This window comes from Cladophialophora yegresii, assembly GCF_000585515.1.
Source record: "Cladophialophora yegresii CBS 114405 chromosome Unknown aczIN-supercont1.5, whole genome shotgun sequence".
In the NCBI taxonomy this organism is placed as follows: Eukaryota; Fungi; Ascomycota; class Eurotiomycetes; order Chaetothyriales; family Herpotrichiellaceae; genus Cladophialophora; species Cladophialophora yegresii.
Genome location: NW_006913049.1, coordinates 339,579 through 359,711, shown reverse-complemented (window position 1 = coordinate 359,711; position 20,133 = coordinate 339,579). Strand labels below are relative to the sequence as shown.

The 20,133-nt window shown below is 53.7% G+C and overlaps 7 protein-coding genes across 7 annotated transcripts; 2 read left to right on the top strand and 5 right to left on the bottom strand.

Annotated features, from left to right (window-relative positions):
• Positions 1 to 1,460: 1,460 nt before the first annotated feature.
• On the top strand, positions 1,461 to 2,933 carry A1O7_06858 (uncharacterized protein; the record flags this gene model as incomplete). Its single annotated transcript, XM_007760858.1, has 1 exon — positions 1,461 to 2,933. One exon carries the CDS (start codon positions 1,461 to 1,463, stop codon positions 2,931 to 2,933), a length of 1,473 nt encoding a protein of 490 aa, XP_007759048.1.
• Positions 2,934 to 4,249: 1,316 nt separating this feature from the next.
• On the bottom strand, positions 4,250 to 4,648 carry A1O7_06857 (uncharacterized protein; the record flags this gene model as incomplete). The annotated part of the gene is made up of 1 exon (XM_007760857.1): positions 4,250 to 4,648. The coding sequence occupies one exon, from the start codon at positions 4,646 to 4,648 to the stop codon at positions 4,250 to 4,252; it is 399 nt and encodes a 132-aa protein (XP_007759047.1).
• Positions 4,649 to 5,997: 1,349 nt separating this feature from the next.
• Positions 5,998 to 6,913, bottom strand: A1O7_06856 (60S ribosomal protein L15; the record flags this gene model as incomplete). The annotated part of the gene is made up of 4 exons (XM_007760856.1): positions 5,998 to 6,138; positions 6,217 to 6,443; positions 6,512 to 6,668; positions 6,827 to 6,913. 4 exons carry the CDS (start codon positions 6,911 to 6,913, stop codon positions 5,998 to 6,000), a joined length of 612 nt encoding a protein of 203 aa, XP_007759046.1.
• A 2,064-nt stretch (positions 6,914 to 8,977) lies between these two features.
• A1O7_06855 (uncharacterized protein) lies at positions 8,978 to 11,617 on the bottom strand (the record flags this gene model as incomplete). The annotated part of the gene is made up of 3 exons (XM_007760855.1): positions 8,978 to 9,545; positions 9,592 to 10,366; positions 10,417 to 11,617. The coding sequence occupies 3 exons, from the start codon at positions 11,615 to 11,617 to the stop codon at positions 8,978 to 8,980; spliced, it is 2,544 nt and encodes an 847-aa protein (XP_007759045.1).
• A 3,184-nt stretch (positions 11,618 to 14,801) lies between these two features.
• On the bottom strand, positions 14,802 to 15,737 carry A1O7_06854 (Fe/S biogenesis protein NfuA; the record flags this gene model as incomplete). The annotated part of the gene is made up of 1 exon (XM_007760854.1): positions 14,802 to 15,737. The coding sequence occupies one exon, from the start codon at positions 15,735 to 15,737 to the stop codon at positions 14,802 to 14,804; it is 936 nt and encodes a 311-aa protein (XP_007759044.1).
• A 443-nt stretch (positions 15,738 to 16,180) lies between these two features.
• A1O7_06853 (uncharacterized protein) lies at positions 16,181 to 16,621 on the top strand (the record flags this gene model as incomplete). Its single annotated transcript, XM_007760853.1, has 1 exon — positions 16,181 to 16,621. The coding sequence occupies one exon, from the start codon at positions 16,181 to 16,183 to the stop codon at positions 16,619 to 16,621; it is 441 nt and encodes a 146-aa protein (XP_007759043.1).
• A 3-nt stretch (positions 16,622 to 16,624) lies between these two features.
• On the bottom strand, positions 16,625 to 18,031 carry A1O7_06852 (uncharacterized protein; the record flags this gene model as incomplete). The annotated part of the gene is made up of 1 exon (XM_007760852.1): positions 16,625 to 18,031. One exon carries the CDS (start codon positions 18,029 to 18,031, stop codon positions 16,625 to 16,627), a length of 1,407 nt encoding a protein of 468 aa, XP_007759042.1.
• Positions 18,032 to 20,133: the final 2,102 nt, after the last annotated feature.

Sequence of the window (20,133 nt, the reverse complement as noted above, 5' to 3'; positions counted from 1 at the left end):
CTTTCGTGACGACGGCAGTAGGCATACGGAAGAATTCCTCGATAATATTTGCAATATGTATGAAAAATTCCAGTCAGCCACCCACGCAGGAATACGAGAGGAACAAGGTGGACAAGTCTCGTCCCGGAAATATAGCGGCAAATAGCCAACAATCCACAAGATACACCAACGAGTGACTTATCGACTACCAAACTTCTTCGACGATACTTGGTCCGTCGGCCGTCAAAACAGGACGACACACAAACGAAATACCTCGAGCTTTGAGCCTCCTGAACATCGGTTTTCAAAATATGATAGCCCTCCAGTGCTAGTGTTTCTGCATGGTCTGGAAATCTTACTCGTGGTGCTCCTATCTCAAAGTCTGTGGATCCGGTCATGGGAGGCATGTACGCTACTAGTTCCAGCTGGGGCGCCACCCTCAACCATGTATGGAAGGACTCAAACCCAATTCGGTTGACGATCCCATTCAGAAATCCACTAAGAGCATTCCAGATTCGGCATCGGGATAGAGCATTTCACATTCCAGCAAACAAACCAGCAGATTGGTGGGGCTTGCAGGAGAGCGCATTTTTCTAACAAGTAGGGCTCGATGGCAAGGAAATGGTCAACGGAATAGTTCAGAGGCCTCCATGAAGCCAAACATTCCCAAGTACGTACTAGTGTTCATCAATAGGCTGGATCCCACAGCTCTTCTAGCTTATGCAGCAGGGATAAATCGTGCTTGCGTTTCTCGCGGTGTCCTGAGAACCGCTGTTGACTCGTGCTACTGTCTTCGAAGATTCTCGCCTCTCCGAACTGAATGTTCCTGGCGTTCGCTTCTCTATTGCGCGTACTCAGGCAATTCGTGGGGATATACTATATGACATGCCTGGCACTACTGAAGCCTTTCCACATCGGTTTTGAAAGGCGTCGTTGCTCTATCATCTGCTTCGACGTGTTCAAGGTGTGCATGAGGCTGTGGCACAAGGGGCACCAGGACGAGGCTGAGAGTAGGCGCAACATGATTGGTCGCTTTAGCTGAAGCTTAACTCACACTCACGACTCAAGCTTCCTTCTTCCTCGCTCGGTACACGCGTATGGTCGAAGGCTGCTCCTCAGCATCACCGACCACGAGATACTTAGTGTCCGGGCCCTATTGGCGTATCCTCCGGCAGAGCCAGAACCAGGAGGACCTACACTCACCGACTCTAGCAGTGAGTCATTGGGAGCTGGTACAAGTGACGCCTAATCCGCGCGAGCCGCCAACATTGGACACCATTCTCGCTTGATGTTCGACAGCTCGGCAGCCTCCAATGTGGAGTTGGCGCCTTGTGCGGCATAACAAGATCGGCTTCCAGACTTCGGCAGCTTTCCTAGTCTCGTCACCGAGAGCCTCTGCTTCCACAACATTGTCAACACCCACTATATGCCCACGTATTCAGACAATGGCCACAACGTCATCTCCACCACGAACCCCGGACATGGCATCAGCGACAGGACAGCCGTCGAACAGTAAAAAGCCCAAGGCAAAACCACAAGGCAAGCACTCGCCGCCTACACATTTTCTATGCTTTCCACTTGCCACGGACGAATCGGTCCGCCAACTGACCGAGTCGTTGGCTCACTTCAGATCCGTCACTACACCCCTCCCGCATCCGGATCCAGATGCGACGCCCGAACCGGAGGATCAGCAAGGAAGTACTACCACCGTCGCGGAGCCAGACGTTGAAGGCCAAAAGCTGAGATTGCTGCCCGAATCGGCACACCGGCCGCCTGGGACGTACCATTTGACGCTGGGGACCATGAACTTGTCGAAGCAGGAGGATATGGAGAATGCGGTTGCGCTGCTGCAGCAGATCAATTACCTTGCTTTGCTGAAAGATGCTGAAAGTGGTGATGGTATCATGAGGCATGCGAGAGAAAGGGCGAGAGGGCGAGGACGACTCCCCGCCACTCCATCCAATAACGCAGATACAAAATCAGAGACCAAGTCTGTGCTCGAGGATTCTCATGATCGCGAAAACGGACGCGGGATACCGCAAAGACAGCCCGAACAGCACAACACTTTATCGGACCCAGAGACGCCGGAGGGATCTCAAGACAAACCCCTCGACGACAGCGAAATGACCAAAGATGGTGTCTCGTCCTCCTCCTCCCTCTCCCAGCCGCGCGCTCTTAAATCGCTCACCAGGCCAATCTCTCCACCACCCATAGCAGCGCTGTCAACCTCCACTACCTCGTCTGTCAGTCCACTCTCCATCTCGCTACATTCCCTCGGCGTGTTCCCCAAGCAAACCGCCGCACGGGTCTTCTTCGCGCATCCCCACGACCCAACCAACCGTCTGCAAACCTTCGGGCAATTAATCCGCCGCCACTTCCGCGAGGCCGGCCTCATCACCGAAACGAGACCACTGGTCCTGCACGCCACGGTCGCGAACTTGATCTACGTCCGGGGAAAAGATCGGCGCGGCGGTGGCGGTGGCGGCGGCGGCAAAGGCAAGTCCGCGAACCGAAAATCACGCGCAGGGGACCAGGACGGCACCGTCGATGCCACGGGGTTGTTGCGGTTTTTCAATGGCGAGAATGACACTCGTGGGAGACACGGCCAAGGAGGCGAATACGCGGGTGTCGTGTCCCAAAGTGTGGCGCTGGACACGTCGGCGCGGGAAAAGATCCAGGAGGCTCAGGGACTGGAGTCGGATTCATTCGTGACTTTACACGCCCAGGGGGAGCACAATCGCGGTCACGATCACGATCATGATCACTCTCACGCGACGCCGTACGTCTGGGCGAGAGATATTCCCATCACTTGCGTCCGGGTCTGTAAGATGGGAGCTGAACCGTCGACAATTCCGGGTTGGGGCCTCGAGTATAGAGCTGTGGCGGAGAGGGTTTTCTTGCCAGAGGCGATGCGGGAGCGTTCGCGTGAGCATGGGCCACGCGTCGGAGACTAGGTAGATGGGTACGAGTTGGGTGTGGATGATGAGCTGCATGCATGGGCTTGGGTGTGGGGTGTGAGTACTGCCTTGGGTTGGTCTGGACTGCTGCACTCGACGTACACTATACGCAGTACTCTGTGTCGTACCGCATTGCATGCGAGCGGATAATGTATGATAGGAGAACAGAAGAAGGATGAAGACCTAGTCAATTGCTGTATATGTGCGAGTATCTCGTCACCTAGTTACTGGGCGTGGGTGCCAGCGGTTCGGCTCGGCTACAGGAGGACCTGGGAAGTTAACAGACGATTCACTGCTCGGATGCTGAACTCGTCGATATACTGTACTTACCTGGATAGGTAGTAGGTAAGGGCGTGATGGAGTTATATTCTGTACGGTGACCACAGGATAGACCACGACGTGATGACTGGCTGGCTGGTCGATTAACTCGTTGTTAATTATATTGGCTTTGATTATGATTCTTCCATAGAATATTGAGTTTGAAACCCCGAAATTGGGATTCGGGACCGTCCTCCTCCTACTGGATGATATCCTTCCTGTCCTGGCCATTGATGCAGTTTCTGCGGTATCGTTCGACCAGCACTCTCACAACGAGGGCGAACGGAACAGACCTTGTGAATCCCATGTCATTCTGCAGCACCTCAGTTGGAGATGCTCACCCACCATCCTCTCACCCTCTTCTCTCGTGGAGTATAGCATCGTCAACGAACGGAGTCACACGACCTCGCAAGCGCAATCCACCTTCCATGTCTAGAAGTCCAGTGCAGCATGCTGGTGCACTGACTATGTCGGTGGTATTTTCGTGCACTGATAAGGTCCTCTTCTTCTCCAGAGCCACATCTCAGCCTCTATCCAAAGACGGCATCCCCATCCGGATCGAGTCGGCGCCATGGGTCGAACGCCGTACGCGAACTCAGTTTCAACTCCAACATGAACCTGAGCCCGGATGACGGCGGATAGATACACTGCAGCATAAATCGACCCGTTCAATTTCAGTGCGGGCTCGTCGGGCGGCTCTGGCGTTCAGAGGGTGCCTTGGGGCGTCCTTGGTGTTGCATGTATGCTTCCTACGACCATAAGTGGTGCTGGACCCACCAGAGTCGAGTGTAGCAGACGAATTCGACTTGCTTCGATTTCGGGTTCCTCCATGTTCAAGTCCCATCGTTCGTACTTGGAGCCGAGTTGTCGAAGACGCCCCCTTACATTTCTCCTCCCTCGCCGCCGCAAACTCATGGCATAGCCGTACTGGACCAGACAGAATAATCGAATTCTCACACCTCCCACGCACAGGGGAAGAAAGTCCACCTCTCCCCCTACCGCTGTCCCTGTGCCTGTGCCTGTCCCTGTTCCTGTCGCTCACTCGGCTCATCACTGCCTTCTTCGTCCTGCCCCTCCTCCTCGTCCTCCTCTTCCTCTTCATCCTCCACATCCTGCAAATCCTCCGGCTCATATATCACACGAATCATCAAACTACAACTCGGACACACCGCAATATCGGTCTCCCCGTCCCTGAGACTCTGAATGGAGATCTCGAACCGATCCCCGCACGGGCACGGGTAATGGTAAATCTGCAGGTTGGCGTCGAAAGTCATGTCCTCGATCTCGATCTCATCGTAGATGTCCTGATCCTCGGCTTGTTGAGCGGTGAGTTGCGACGACGATGCTCTGATTGTGAGAGAGGAGGCCGCGGCGGTTTGGGTTACAGAGGGCATTTTGGGCGCGGGTGAGGACGGTCAGGGTATTGGGGATGGTGGACAGCCTGTGGATGAGGAAAGGTCTTCAATATAGGTCGGACCAGTTGGGCGCGACTGTAGCGCAAGGGTCGTGGCCGTGGTTTGATCTCTAGGTGGTACCAGGGGTGGTCAACCTCGTGGCCTACTGTCTGGGGGTACTACGAAAAAATGTTTGCGGGGAAATCGGATCGAAACTTCAGAAATTCGGAAATTGCGGGGTATGTACTGTACAGTCTTCACTGGGCTGACAGGGTTGTCACGTCTGTCATGGCATATGGATTCAGGAACGATAGAGCACCTAGTCTTGCCGCCCTCTCTGAATGTGCACCGCCGCTTTGCTCAAGAATCACGTATGGGCGAGTATTGCATCAAGTTGCCGACCAGGGAAATGGCCACGGCCTCTACTGCCGCGTGAGTATTCGTCACCTGCAGGTCCAACAGATGAGCGTCGTACACAGTATACGGCGGCAGTGCCAGCAGGTGAATACCAACAAATGGACTTCGGGTCAGACAGGGGCGTGGGTGGGTGGGAGAACGGGCTTGAGCCAGGCTTGATGAATAAATGAATATGGCAATGGACAGAAAGGAAACATGATGGTAGAGCCGAAGCTAGTGCAAGACTTGAACTCCCTGTAGATCCTCATCCAGATATTGAATCTGGGTGCCGGACTGTTTTGCTCTAATAAGCTTGTCTGTTTCGCCTGTACAAGAACGTGGAGGGGATGTCGACCTGAGAAAACCTCTTGACTAGCAGGTGCGAAGCAACAAGACGCAGAAGACGCAGAAGACGCAGAAGACGCAGAAGACGCAGAAGACGCAGAAGACGCAGAAGACGCAGAAGAAGCAGACGCAGACACTGTGGGATCTCGAGAGAGTGAAGCACACGGCGTTGCATACCGGCAAGGACAAGGTCGAGCCTTGTCTTGGCGTGGCTCGAGAAGAGAACCATTTCGGTCCCAATTCAATCGATTCGATGCTCCTTTTGGGCGTTCATGCGCCCCGTCTAATGGAAAGATTCATGCACATCATCTTCCATCGACGGAGGGAAAAAGTCCAATTCTGACGCTCTTCTTTGCCGTCGATTTCGTGTTGAACCAGTAACTTGCAATTGGACTGCTCTTGCATACGCAGCTCAGCGCAGGACTGTACCGGACCGGACCGGCACATCAACGCGATTGACATCGCCCACCCTACCAACATACGTTCTGCGCATGTAGGCCGCATTGCAGATGCCAAGTCGCAAAATGCCATTGCATTTGGTAGGTGCACTGCAGCCCACAATACAACCATCGAAGCAAACCCAAGCCAAACCCACAAGGGGCAGCCGCTTAACGGTATCTCCAGAGGGAGAGCGTGTTCTGTCTCTTCCAGGTCTTTCTCCGGCCCGCAGTGGTGTTGTTGTATCCATGTCCCTTGCCCAGACCACGGGATTTCTTGCCCGTAGCGGTGAGGCCACGAGACTCGCGGTGCTGTGGTAGACAAAGTCAGTGATCGGTTGCAACGGAGCCGTGCCTCGTCCGAAGCTACAATGAAATGAGGCATCATACCTTGTGAACAGGGTTGACGATCCAGCTGATTCTAGGATCACGGCGAATAGCCTTGTGGTTGGGGTCCACGAGGATGACTTCGAAGTACTTGTACGTGGAATCTTGGTTGATCCAGTACGAGTTGAGGACGCGTAGGTTGGCGCAACGACGGCCAACTCGTTCTTCGGCGGTGGAGCGGAGGGAGCGTTGGTACTTGAGTTGGTTCACACCCTGGTTGGTGGGTTTGCCTGAAGTTCTCGTTGTCAGTCTGGACTTCGGTTCCCGAGATGTCTCTTGACAGGGCGGCTGTTCTTACCGTAGGTGGCACCCTTGGGCACCGGTCGCTTGCGACCACCACGGCGGACTCGAACACGGTAGATCACATAGCCTTGCTTGGCCTTGTAGCCGAGACGACGGGCCTTGTCTGGTCGAGAGGGGCGCGAGGCGCGGTGGATGACGTTCAATTGTCGGAGCTATATTGATGCACTCTCAGCAAAATGTTCAACGAGTGTATAGCAAGACACAGCCTCCAGAGACCGTGCCACAGAATGAAGATGGACCAGGGAGTATGGCTTCGCCTCCCTCTTCTGGCCGCCCCTCATCGTCATCGTAGGGAGTTTTTCTATCTTACCTCCCAGCAGCGAACGCGGAGCAGGAATCGAAGGACGTCGGATTGTTTCTTCTTCTGGAGTTCCTCGACGTATTTGAGGGCACCCATCTAGAGAGAAAATCGTCAGCTTATTGTCGCAATGTCCAGGCAGAAGCTCATTACCTTGACTGTTGAGCCTCGCGAACAACGGTTGTCGATTTAGGGAATTGAGGAATTACAACGGACCGACTGCTGAGGCCAGGATGGGAGTTTTCGAGAAAGTGGGTGCGCAGTCTTGGCAAAGGAAGTCTTGGCGCTGAGTTTGGACTGGCCAATCAGGGCATCCGAACTTCGAGCGAGGGGACTGTACGAGTACAGTACGTACAGTACTGTGGTATGAGGGCGAACTCAGTTCGCTACCATCCTTGTCAAATAAACCCTTACAATAAACATACTGGGTGCACATATGGTAGAGCTCTTCAACGTCCTCCATTATCCACCTCACCAGCAAAGCAAAGTCTTCCAACTGCCTGCTCCATATCCACCGCGACATTTCCCCATCCAGGAGTCTGCTTCGACTGCGCATTCTCATGCGTGCCATGTGATAGAAGGACCTTGCCCTGATGTTCTTCTTCGGCCGTGAGATCGTGCGGCGTCCTCACCTCGTTATACCTGTCTGTTAGGAGCCTCTCAATCTGAGATGCCGCCACCTTCCTGCCAGCTTCAATAGTAGATTCTGTAGCTTCCTTGTCTTTTTTGAACGATGCTTCTATCATTTCGAGCCGTGACTTGTGCGTGGGACGGCTTGCGAGCTCGTCGTAAGCGAGGACCAGAGCTCCCGACTGTTCCAAAAGACCACGCATTGCCTCGCAGTACGGCTGGGTCTCTGCTCCGAGATACCGAACCTGCATGGGGAAGGAGAAGGAAGCAGGATCCGATGGTTCGTCTGTAAGTCCTCCGAGCGCAGCGCTGAGAAGTGGCGCAATTTCTGCATCGAATTCTTGCCTGTTTGAGATGCTAAGGGCTGTCATTTGATGACGCTAGACGGGTAGGATTCAAAACCGCACCTCTTTTCCCGGATCTCGTCCAGTTTCTTGATCACTGCTTCTTGCCTGGAACGCACGGCCTTCACAAAGCGACCTGGCCACGGATCGGTTTTGCTGACTTGGTCAAAGAAAGCCTTCAGCTTCTTTTGGTTGTCTCTGCTCAACGTGAATACATCAGACGCAGTAGGGTCTTCCTTGAGCGACACACTCCAGGTTGGTTTCATTGCTCGCACCCACGTCGACGTCTTCATGCCAATGGTCATCCCAGGACCGACCGTGGACCGACTCGTCGCTGACTTCGACTGCTTTGCTTTTCGGATTTGAGGTATTCCTACGGCTGACAGAACTGTCATTGACTGCAAGCTGTCAGATGGGAAGCCAGGCGGCAAAGAGCGAAAAGCCGTACCCGCTTTTGCTGGGTTGTCAGGCATTGCTGCATGTATCTGCTTGTGAGCTGAGTCAAGAGTTTAAGTAAAGAGCGTGTCTTGAGAAGAGCAATGGCAGTATTGGAAGAGTTGGGGAATGGAAGTGAGGCCGGAGTGAGTGCGAGTTGAGTGGGCAGACACGAACTTCGTCGGAAGCCGCAAGCACACCTGCCTCGTACCGGCGATGGACGCCGCTGGTAGAGTGAGTCCATCATCTGTTCATTTATTATCAAAGCTCAATGTCGCTATTGTACACAAGCCAGCCCGTGCGAATGGTGACATTGCAATCATGAACCTTCAGCAATTCCGCAGCTCCATCTGTAATCATCTGCACCAGAACATTATAGCTCGTTCGTCGTCTGTATTAGTAGCCCTTTCTGTATCAAGCAAGGCCATGGACAATCTGAATTCGAATCTCTTTTGTCCAACCCAGTGATACCCAACACTTTTCGATCTCATGAAGTCTCCCATGGATTCAAGGGGTTGAAGATGTTCATCCCAGCACCCTAGCCCGAGTGTTGGATACCTCATGCTGTAACACGTCTCTCCACGACGCAGTGGTCTAGTGGCCTCCCGTGAATTGTCGAGTCTCGTCTTGCTGAACACCGTGTCTACACCTCGGTCGTTTCGTCATCACATGCAGGAATTTTGTCGAAGTAAGTCTTTGATCAGAAACAGTGTCGTAATCCGTTGTCGACGCATAAGGAAAACGTGGGTTGAAGTCAAGAGCCGAGTGAAAGACCCTGGAAGCGACCCATCCAATTGGGATCGTTGACTTGGTTAGGAGCTCGTCCTCTGTAGTCGGGTCGATTACTGGCAAAATTTGGAGCATTGGGATTCAGTGTTGGATATGGCTGAGCATAGTAGGACATGAAAGGATCCATCTGGGTTGGCATGCTCGGAGCAAAGGTCGGAACAGGAGGTTGCAGTTGTTGAGAGCCGGCCCCAACGTCCTGGAATTGATTGTAGAAAGCATTGCGCATCCCCGTGTTCTGGTTATTGTTGTACTTTCGGTCGGCGTCGAACGTATCTCCAAATGGGGTCGTGACTGCCTGTGAGCCTAGATGCGTCTGGGGTCTCTGCTGCTGTCGCCTCTGATGACGCTCATCACCGGGAGCACTGGTGTAGAGGGGCTGAATACCGAGAGAAGCGGTAGGGGTTTGGAATGAGGCAGGATTTATGGCCGACATCCAGATACGAGTCTTGTAAATCTTGAAGAGATCTGTGACAAGATGATTGAAGTTGATGTAGTTGTCAGCGAAGTAGTAGAATGTAAGCTTCTTGCTGTCCCTGTGTAGTGTTAGTTCTGGACGACCGGGGTTTGCATTGCACATACATTTGGAATTCTGCGTCGAGTATCTCCATATTCAACCGATGCTCAAGGACCTTCTGCTGGCAGACTCGCTTGGCTTTTGCTTCATTGCCTTCTTTATCTTTCAATGCCTGAATCTCGTGATTCTGGGCCAGTCGTTTGATCATCTTAGGCTTCAAGTCGGGGCCGGATGAGTCGTGGGCACCGTGGTGGCCTTGAGGTCCCATGCCCCCAACGGCGCTGCCACGACTGCCAGGGACGCCATTTGGGTTGACGACATTAGGGCCTCCATTACGGCTCTGCAAAGAAAACATCATTAACCATTTGTAATGTTCTTCCGCATAGTGATCCTTGTAGCGCCGAGCATCCTCCCACGTGACATTAGTATGCTGGACTGTACCCAGGTCGGTGCCTCTGTCGGCTTCGACAATGACTAGATCGCCGACGTTAACATGTAGGCCTGTTCCTTCTTGGATGTAGAACACTTCAGAGCGGCAACATTTGAAGTTGACAATGAAGAGCGGCTGGGCGGCAGGCTCGAGGTATGGACCGACGCCGAAGTGTTGGCCGTAGAGCTGGGGTTCACGATGTTGCTGGTGGACTCTGTCATCGGCGCGACGTCGGGTCGATTCGTTGGTATTGAAATACTCGGCTGCATAGCGACGAAGACGTAAGTACATAATCTTCATATCATCCTCCTTGGGTAACATCAGTGCCAGGGCCCGGGCCAACTTACGATCGTCTCCTTGGGATAGTGCCTGGGAACCACTCTCATACGCTGTCACTTCTTCGTCGCGACCTAATCGATCAGTCTCTAGCAATGGGAGAGGACGCCTTGTAGACTCTTACCGGTTGAGCTGAAGGACCCGTGGCGGGTGGGGACATCAGCAAAAGAATGGCGGCGGCTTTGCGGAGCTTCCTGGATAGGGCCAAACCCAAGGGACGTCTGCCAGTGTGCCTTCTTCATGCTGTCGAAAGCACGGTTCTCGGTAGGTGACAGTGACTGTCTGTCGGCGGCGTTCGATAGAGTCTGTTCACTCATACGGCGAGGGTTATTGTCTCGGCGTGGAAACCCACCATGGGCTGTTACATCGTCTCTGTCATCCACCGCCGTCTCAGATTCCTCGGGTACTGCGCTTCGAAGACGCGTGTTGTGAAACCCAGGTGGATGGGCAGGAACGGTCGGAGCGATGCTCGGGAGAGCCCTATCGCGATTCTTAATTTCTTCACGAAGTTGGTGGTTCTCTTGTACCAACCTCTGCACCATGTGGGCCTGGCCAAGGGCGAGAGCGTTGCGCATGGCATCGGCTCGCTGGTATTCCTCATCATCTTCTACCTCGCGCACACGGCCGAGTCCACTTGATTCAATACCACCCAGCCCACCAGGTCTTGAGGTACGTCTCTGGATCCCAGGATATTGACTTCCCAGTCTGTTACGTGTGGCTTCGACAGACGTCGAGATCGGGTTAGGAGGCGGAGCATTGCTGGTATCGATTTGTCCCACAGAGTACGATAGGGAGCGGTGTGGCTTGAAGTTGGGCTCCAGGGGAATGGAAAACGGGATCCCAGTCTCGCCATTGACAGAAACTACCTCTTGAAGCCTAGTTGGCGGGTCCTTGCGGCCGTCCTGGTTCCAGATCGTGTTCCACGGATAGGATGTTGCCGGATTAGGCCATGCTGCAGAACCAGAAGTGTTGGTGTTAGACCAAGGAGAGTTTTCTGCACCAGGAGTACCAGGATGCGAGGTAGAAGGGCTATACGGACCAGTGATTGATGGCTTACGGTTCACATTGGACGCGGAGACGTCGGTGAGCCAAGACGTCCGCCGTCCCACTTTGCCTGGTCTGACGTTGCTGGTAGCTACCGCCTTTGTGTGATCTGGTTCGTCGTCAGATGATGCCAAAGCCTCCGAGTCCGGAGTCGATCTACGCAGGTCCGGATTCGATCGTTCCAGAAGTAGTGAAGCAGATCCCTGGTGGGCGCCAAACGTACCAAAAGCCGGCATAGGCGCTCGAGTGGTGAGAACCGTCTTGCCTGGTGTGTTACTCATAATGTCGAGTGTGGCAATGTCAGGGTGGAGACTTTGTGACACTGCTGTTGCCAAAGTCAGCAGGGCTGTCCATTAAACTTCAAAGGCTTCCAAATGTGGTGTTTGAGAAGACAAGGGGAGCGAGCCTCGTAAACTCCAGTTTTGTGGCAGTGAGACGAACGACTTGAGAAGCCTCTTGGCTCTGCCAGAACAACAGGAGCGAAAACACATAACATTCATGCCAAAGACATGGATGGCCAGTTCAAACAGTTCATAGCCGTGATGAATGAGAATTCAGCTCACCTTGATGTTATAGGACCATGGAGTATTGAGCGCTCAGCCTCAGCATCGTCTGAGATAGTTGGTGTTGAGAAATCGCGCCCGCGCCCCAAGCCTGAAAATCTATCTTTGACGACCCTGAGTGGGATTCAATAAGGTGAGGTTGAGTGTCGACTTTTGTTTGTGGCCACTTTGAATTACGTCGCTTGTCTGTGATGGTGTGGTCGATGAATTTTGATTGTTGTCGGCGAATAGTTCGTGTCTGGCCAGCGACACGACCACTGCCCGCGTCTGGACAAGAAACCCCAAAAAAGTCAGGTGATCGACGAAGAAGCTTAAGAGACAGCTGTCAGTTACAATAAAAGCTGGATTGGCGACGCAGACAATCAACACGTTGAATGGTCTAGAGGTGTTGGCTCGCGGGTGGATAGATATGATGCGGATTGTAGAGAGAAGATTGAAGGTGTGAGCGTTGTGAAAGCGGGCTGAGTTGAGGTTGGAAGTCAGAGTTCCTCTTACTTACGGAGTACGGTGGCGGAGGTATCCGAGAAACGGGGTCTCTGGTCACTGGGTTTGCCAGAAACTGCCCGCCTTCCCCGGATTATGATGAACACGCTTTCGCTTAGTTTCTCACGCGACACGCCGAGGCAAGTGGCACAAGAAGTGAGAGCCTGAGCCTAGAAACGGGTACACTGATTGTTCCAAGCGGGGTGCGAGACTGGCACTCCGGGCTCGATTGATTGACAGAATGCTTGTTGACGGTTGCTTTGCTGGTGGTTGGATGATTCACTGGTGCGCTCGCAAGAGAGTTCCTCAATAGCGGGAGAGACAGCAAACAGGTGTAGGACAGAATATGCCGCTCACTGAATGGGGCTCAGGTGACACGAAGTCTGAACGTGACAATGGAGCGGCACGAAGACTTGATCAAAGAAGAGGAGAGAATCACTAGCAACAAGAAGCAAATCAGATCAAGCAGCTTACTCAGGGACAAGAGAGCTTTCAAGCAACACACATTCGGGCTGCTGCTCGGGTGGTCCTGTTAGTCAATTTTAGCTGGGGTAGCAATAGTGGATGCCAACTGGGGTGGGCATCTAAAGATGGCGTGCACCGCAAGTTTTATGTCCGCGGGGAGGATGGCTACGCCGAAGCAGAGCCTGAGCACGATAATAACAGTGGTGGTGTGGCGAGGGAACCAGGCATCACGCCATGAATACTGTGTGTACAAGGCATGCTCCCTTGATGACAGACCCAACAGGTACGAAGCAATTCGTGCCAGGTTGGCTAGAGCGGGGATGGCATTTCCCTGTGAACAGAGCGAGTCTGGGACTCGAGTTCCAAAGACCGCCTAAAGAGGGGGTGGCCGAGTCTAGAAGGGAACGGAGGGGGAAATGGTGTGCATGGTGCCGTGTGGAGGGGTGGAGTTATACCCCAAGGCGACCACAAGATTGGTTGATTGCCCCGGGGGCTGCTCAACCGCAAAAGGGGCGTGGATCTTGAAATGATCGCACCAGCTAGCGCTGCGGCACAATGACATGACCAGTAGGAATGCCAGCAGGCAAACATCTGGAGGCCCTAGCCAACCAAGTCGCTAGAGGTTGGTAAAGGGAGAAGAAAGCCACAGGTGTTTGCAAAGCGATTGACGCCTCAGGCTAGCGGGGTATGTGCACACCAAGGTAAAGTAGAGGTGAACAGCGCCCACGCATGCCTGGGAGTTAAAAGGCCGATAATGGTCCACGGCTGGGGACACGTCCGTGACATCCAAGCAAGGAAGCAGGTGGTTGAACGAGCACGAGTAACGAGGATCGGGATCCTGGAATGGGAACGCCTGGCAAACCAGCTGGATGATTGACCTGATCAACCTGATTATCCTGTTGATCGGTGATTGACACTGACTTGCATCAAGCCACCGGATAGCAAATTGCGGGGAAGAGGGTCAGCGGTCGATGCAGGGCCTTGGTGGCCATCGCGATCGCCATATGAACAAACACCGGGTGCACGAGCGGCTGCCTCGTACGCGGACGGGGTACTCCATACGCTGAAGTAAACTTGACAAGGACATGGGCAAGACACAAAGTAACTCACACGTGAGATCACCTAGAGCGGACGTTCGAGCTGCGTGGGGTTGATGATGGCTGCAAGAATCACCAGAAAAACGCATATCATATAGCACTCCGATACGGCACGCAAACCCCTTCGCACAGAGTTTACAAGAAAGAAAGCCTTTTTTTTGAGGCGGGACGGCCATCAAGATCACCTCGGGCGCTCGTGCTCCAAACTCGTCCCCTTGTTGAACTTCATGGCGTCGTCTTGCTCACATCTGATGGTTACTCTGAGTTGAAATCTTGGCACTATCCATTATCCCCCGGGCTCTGCTATGAACTCAAATGTCCTTGAGATGCTATTGGTATCGGTTGATACGCTGGACTGCGTATATATGGTCCTTCTTTGCACTCGTCTGGCGACTCTCGCAAGCCGACTTCCACACGGCTGCTTCACCTAGCTATGTAACGAAGACTGGACGCACCAGGACATCCGTCATCCAAGAAATGCTCCGTACGGCTCCAACCCTTCCGCGATCCGGGACCACCTGACATGTTGACGTCGCAGGTCCACCAGTCTAGACTCGGCTGTCCGTCGCAAACATGCCAAGCTCGCCGAAGACTCGAGCGGCATTGATATACGATCGCCTGCCCTACATTATCAACATGTATCCTGGTTACGCTGATCCTGCGTTCTGCAGGGGTATGCAGCTTTCTTCAAGATGCCCCATCCTGGACCATGATTTATCGGGCTGGATGGTTCTGACCCTCCGGCAGACCTCAACGTCCGCGGCCTCAGCAAGGCCTCAAAATGCCTATCTGGAGTATAGTCCGATGTTCATGATCAAACTGTGCCATTTGCAGATCGTTATAGCCACGCACCTAACTCATTCGACAAAGTCAAGGCTGCCTTTACCGACCGTCGAGGCCACTGCGTCAGGTCCTTTCTGTTGTCTGAGCTTTTCCTCGAACTTGGCAAACTCCTTCATCGCAATCTCCTCTTCCTCGTCCATCACTTGGTTAACGCCCTTGACTTCTTCGATATAGTGCATCAGCATAGATTCAATGCCATTCTTCAAAGTCACCGTGCTCGAATCACAGGTTCGACAAGCGCCTCGCAATTTCAAGTTGACAAACCCATTTTCAAAGCCGCGGAACTCGATATCGCCGCCATCTTCCTGGATGGCGGGCCTGATTCGTGTTTCCAGCAGCTCTTTAATCATGGCCACCACCTCGTCATCCTCGTCGTTGGCAGCCAATGAGTCTTCTCCCAGACCACCTTGACCGTCTTCCGACGTAGTCTTATCCGTCGTGTTGACAAGCTGCTCGCCAGACGTGATCGCTTCGGTTATGAGTGAGAAGATCTCGGGCTTGACGTGCGCCCAATTCACGTCCTCGGCCTTCGTGACCGTGATGAAGTCTGGCCCGTAGAATACCGACGACACACCGTCAACATCAAGCAGCCGGGCCGCCAGAGGTGATGGATGCGGTGCGACCAGTGTCGACCGAGGAGAGTTATATTCTAGGAAGGTTGAAGGAAATCCTTCTGGCAGGACAGGGTGGTTGGGGAGGAATTTTAGGGCCGAGGCATTGGGCGTAGACTGCGTCTGAATGTATATCGACCGCTTCGGTGCCACAGGTGCTGCTTGCTGGAAGCCAGGCTGTAGGATAGGCCGCCGCCGAGCGTGTGAGGAGGTGATTGCAGGTACTCGGACTGATTGGTGAATGTTTCGAGCGCTGCAAGCGCGACACACCTGGCTCAGAGGCTGCTGAGTCCTCGATCGCGCAAAAGTTTGCAGAGATTGTGAGGAGATGACGCGCATTATGTTTATCGCTGTTCGCAGGTTCGTTTACCATTTACTCAACAACGTTGAGGATAATGTTTTGGTGGTGATGGCGATTTCTCCCAGCTCTAAGTAAACATCTTCCGCACGCCCAGGATGACGCAATGCGTACGTCGATCACGTGGAGAGAGCCAGAATTTCTCGTGGTGTTTGTCAGCGCTCGAGAAATATCAGCGACCAATCACGATCAATCACTGCGACAGGAAATATCGTTGATCGGCTGTTGGTGAGTCGAAAGCCTGGGTGCTGTAGAGAAGCCCCAGGAGTCGTTGTGTTTCTAAAGAATCTCTTCCAATCCACGTCCATGCAGGCCTGCAGCGTTTGTGAAAGCCAGAACTCTAAGTATCACTGTCCGTCATGTAGGGCTTCGAGGTTTGTACATGTCTTCGTTCAAATTACGTTAATGATCATTAACCTGTATCATGGACAGTTGTTCATTGCAATGTTTCAAGACCCATAAGAGCCGTTGCACGCATCCAACCCGCGAGACTACTGCAGATCCAACATCGCCTCCAAAACCAAGCGCAGCTGAGGCTGAGGCTGGCCCATTCGGCGACCGTCTGATCCAGGACCCAAGGCTGCAAAACATATTCGACCAGTATCCGAATTTGCGCATCAAGCTCAAGTACATCTTTGACACCGCCACCGCGACCGATCATGTCGGCGACCAGTCGAACTCTAATGCTCGATCACAGAGGTACCAGACTTCTCCCCAGAAGCGCATCGCACATGCCATGAGAATTCTGGCCGGTCAACTAAGTTCCGAAAGCGCAGAGGCCTCCGGTCTGAAGGCATTTGCAGAATTGGTGGCTGATTTGAACTCGGACAGGCCTGGGGGAAACCCAGAGCACGCCGATTCTTAGCCCTCAAAGAGAGCTCTGCTCTCCGTGAACGACTTGGAACTGAGGTGGAATTGCTGGACTCGGCGGTATTTCTTCCTGTACAGGAGACCCTTTCCTGGATCGAGGCGACCGCTTCTTGGGGATTGGCTTCTTCTCCGGCTCGTCGTCAAAGTACATGTCGATCAGCTTCTCAACTGGGGACTTCCTTTGGAAGACGCTGAATATGCTTTTGCGCCGTCGTGGTCTTGGTCGGAGACCACGGTCGTCATCATCCCCCTCTTCCTCTTCCAATGAACCCGAGTGGTCTTGCCGTAACGGAGTTGGTATTGGCGTCGATCCCTCCCCCTCGTCAGAGGAATCGATCAGATTGAGCATAGGTGGACGGCATTTCTTGTATCGGTTCTCAAGCGCCTCTGCGCCATCTTGGATAGACAAGGTTTCCAGCTCACGTCGCAGTTGGTCCTCTCTGGGACCGCCAATTGTCAGGGGTGTGAGCGGCGGGCTTGATTTCAAGGTCGCATTTGAAGTTGACTGGGACAATGCAGGAACAGGCGGTACATCGTCTTGGTCGAATACACCAATGCCGGGGTTCGACCAGAATCCACCGTGTCTGATTGATTGCCGTCCGTCACTGGTAGTCATCCTTCTGCGGAGAGCCGGTCTGGGTGGTATACTCTGTTGCTCCTGTGCCACCTCATCATTCATTGCCCTCTTGCTCGAGCTTCTAGGCGGCAGAGACTCGTTGCTCATCGCCCTTCTACTCGAGCTTCTGGGCGGCAGAGACTCCTCGCTCGTCACTCTTTCACTCGAGCTTCTGGGGGGCGGTGGCTCGTCACTCATCACTCTCTTACTCGAACTTCTCGGTGGTAAAGACCAAGATGTTGGGACTGACGGACCGGGCTCATCGTCCTCATGCGAGTATTCGTCGTATTGCATTTCGCCTTTAGCTTGATCCTCTACGGCCGAATCAGGCGGATGAGCTTCCCACAGAGTCGGGCTCCGGCGAGTCTCCTTCAAGGGTGGCGATGGCGACAGACTCTTCCAGAAGAACCTGCGGTTTCGCGAGGGCTGGATTGAGTCCATCGACTCAGAGTCCTTGCTACTGCTATGGTCGTGCTTCAGCTGTGTGGCGGCAAACTGCTGCTCGGCCCATGCTCTCCAGTCTCCGGATCCGCCTGGCCGAGGATCGTCCTGCTCTGCCTGTTCTTCTGTGAGCTGACGGTGGTCCTCCAAAGCAGCAAGAGCTTCGTCTCTCGCGTCTTCTTCAACTGGTGCTTTGTCAGAGACGGGTGGCACGTCAGGTGTAGCACACCTGCTGAGCGATCTCTTGGAGAAGCTAGACCTCCTCGGTGAGTCAACTGGCGCTTGAGCCTCATGCTCATCCGTAGCATTCGAGGAAGCACGTTGGTGCCGTGACGCTGAGGACGACATTATGGACGCCCCAGTTGGCATCAAAGCCCCGTTCCTCTCCCGTGGGTAGTCCTCCTCGAATGAAAAGCGCGCGAGCTTTATGCCATCAGATTTTTCGGAATTGCTTCGAGCCCGTCTAAGCCGCTCCTCGAGCTCGTGCACCTCGGCCGTGTATGTATCCAATCGCTTGAATAGCGCATCAAGATCGAGATCACCCTCCTTGCTGCTGGAATTTGACCGTGACGAGATGGTGGATGCTGCGGTCGATCTGTTTTGGCCGTCTACGATCCAAGCTTGAGCCCATTGTATGGCTTGCCCGACAGATTTAGTGCTCGCTCTTGCGCTGGGGCGATCACCACGATCGCCTGAATATATCGACGACATGGACTATGGTGGCAGCAAAGGGGAGCGAATCTGGCGCGGGTTGTTGCAGCGCACGTGTGTTGGGTTACACCACATTCCAGCAACGGGCCGCCATCCAGGTTATATTGAAATGCACCGACGCTGTCAAAATGCCACGTTTTTCACCCACCTTTTCTCCTGCAGCAAACTTAGATTTTTAGGCGAGGTCACGACGCGCGAAGTTACAAAGCCTCAGCCCAAAATGATGGGGAAATCTCATTCCAGCTCGGTCACTAGGTGCCACAAACGGCTGGAAACGAGAAATGGGAGAGCATGAGACCGAATGTGGTATGGTGAGCGCCTTGGGCGGCCATAGAGCTGAAGTCGAATGCTAAAAGGGGGACGGGTGGCTTGGTAAACGGGTTCTCGACTGGTTGGTGGCGTGCCGCCTGTTGGGAGAGACAAAGAGTTCGACCACGGCAAAAGCAGTATACACTAGAAAGATATGCTGAGGCAAGTACCCCGTACAAGTCCTCTCTATTCATGTGAATTCACACGATATCATAAGCCATAGGCTGGCGTCACAGGGTGCGTGAAGGATAAGGATCAAAATCGGGTTCGCTGTCCCTCTGACGACAGACACGAAAGATGCATCAATCCCGGCCGAAAGCCGCAACACGGATCTAACCAGTGAAGGAACCACAAGGCTTTCACGATGGCGTCAGTCGGCCAAGTGTGTGGAAAGCAGCATTCTTGGGCCCGATGCTTCCCATCTTTCTTCGTTGCCACGCCGTGTGAGAGTAGGAAGACCTCCGATAATTAGCAGCTGGGTGGCAGCTCTGTCTGTGCAGTCATGACGTGGCGGGTGACGGTTGCAAAGTGAGAGTGAGTGCAGGCTCTGTCTAGAGCCGAAGAAGCAGGCGTCGGATCAAGGAAAGAGGCAACGGGGGTGCTGCAGAGTTTGAGTTCCGGTAGCATCTCGTAGAGTGCAGCGGGTGGAGATGTGGTTGAGACTCTCTAGGGCCCCTGACCGGGATGGGTTGGGACTGGGCTTTTGTGCCGGGCTACTGCACGCAGCAGAACTTCTAGCACACGTGAATCATCGTGACGGACAGCTGTGTTGACAATGTCTTTTGGCGAGCAGGAACATGTCATTGGACAGCATGCGGGCCCGAAGGAATGATGCAAGCCGGGTTGATGCGATGGAAAGGTAAAGAGAGACTGAGGAAAGAGTGAACAGAGGTACAGTACTACGAGTGAGTAGTCAGATACTCATCGTAGGGGAGCTGCAAGCTGTTGACTTTGCACCAAAGCTCGGCTCCTTGGTCTTTCCTCATGGACGCTCTACTCGTCCAGATTAAGGATACGATCTTTAACGGGCATGGAGTTTCCTCTGTACTCCGTACATGGTCCTCGTATTCACCTGATAGTCGGTGCAAATACGGAGTATGCTGTGAACTCCTCACTGTGGTGAGTATCATGTCTGCCGGGTGCCTCCACCAGAGCACTCGCTGAGCCCCCAGAAACACGGTTCCTCTCGCCTCGCTTTCTGAGCACAGTCCCAGTGCAGTTAGCCCACCGTGCCGTGCATTGGGCATTTTGATCGTGCATCGTGGCGGCGGGCGGGAGCAGGAACCTCCAGCCTGCGACTAGGATCGGGGCTGTAATCTCGCCAATGGCCGCGGAACGTCGCTGGCGGGAAACCCACCCTGCCGCTACTGAGCGTCCTCCCCTTCGCACTTTCTGTTAGTTCCTGCATCAAGCTGTGTCGAACTGGCCAA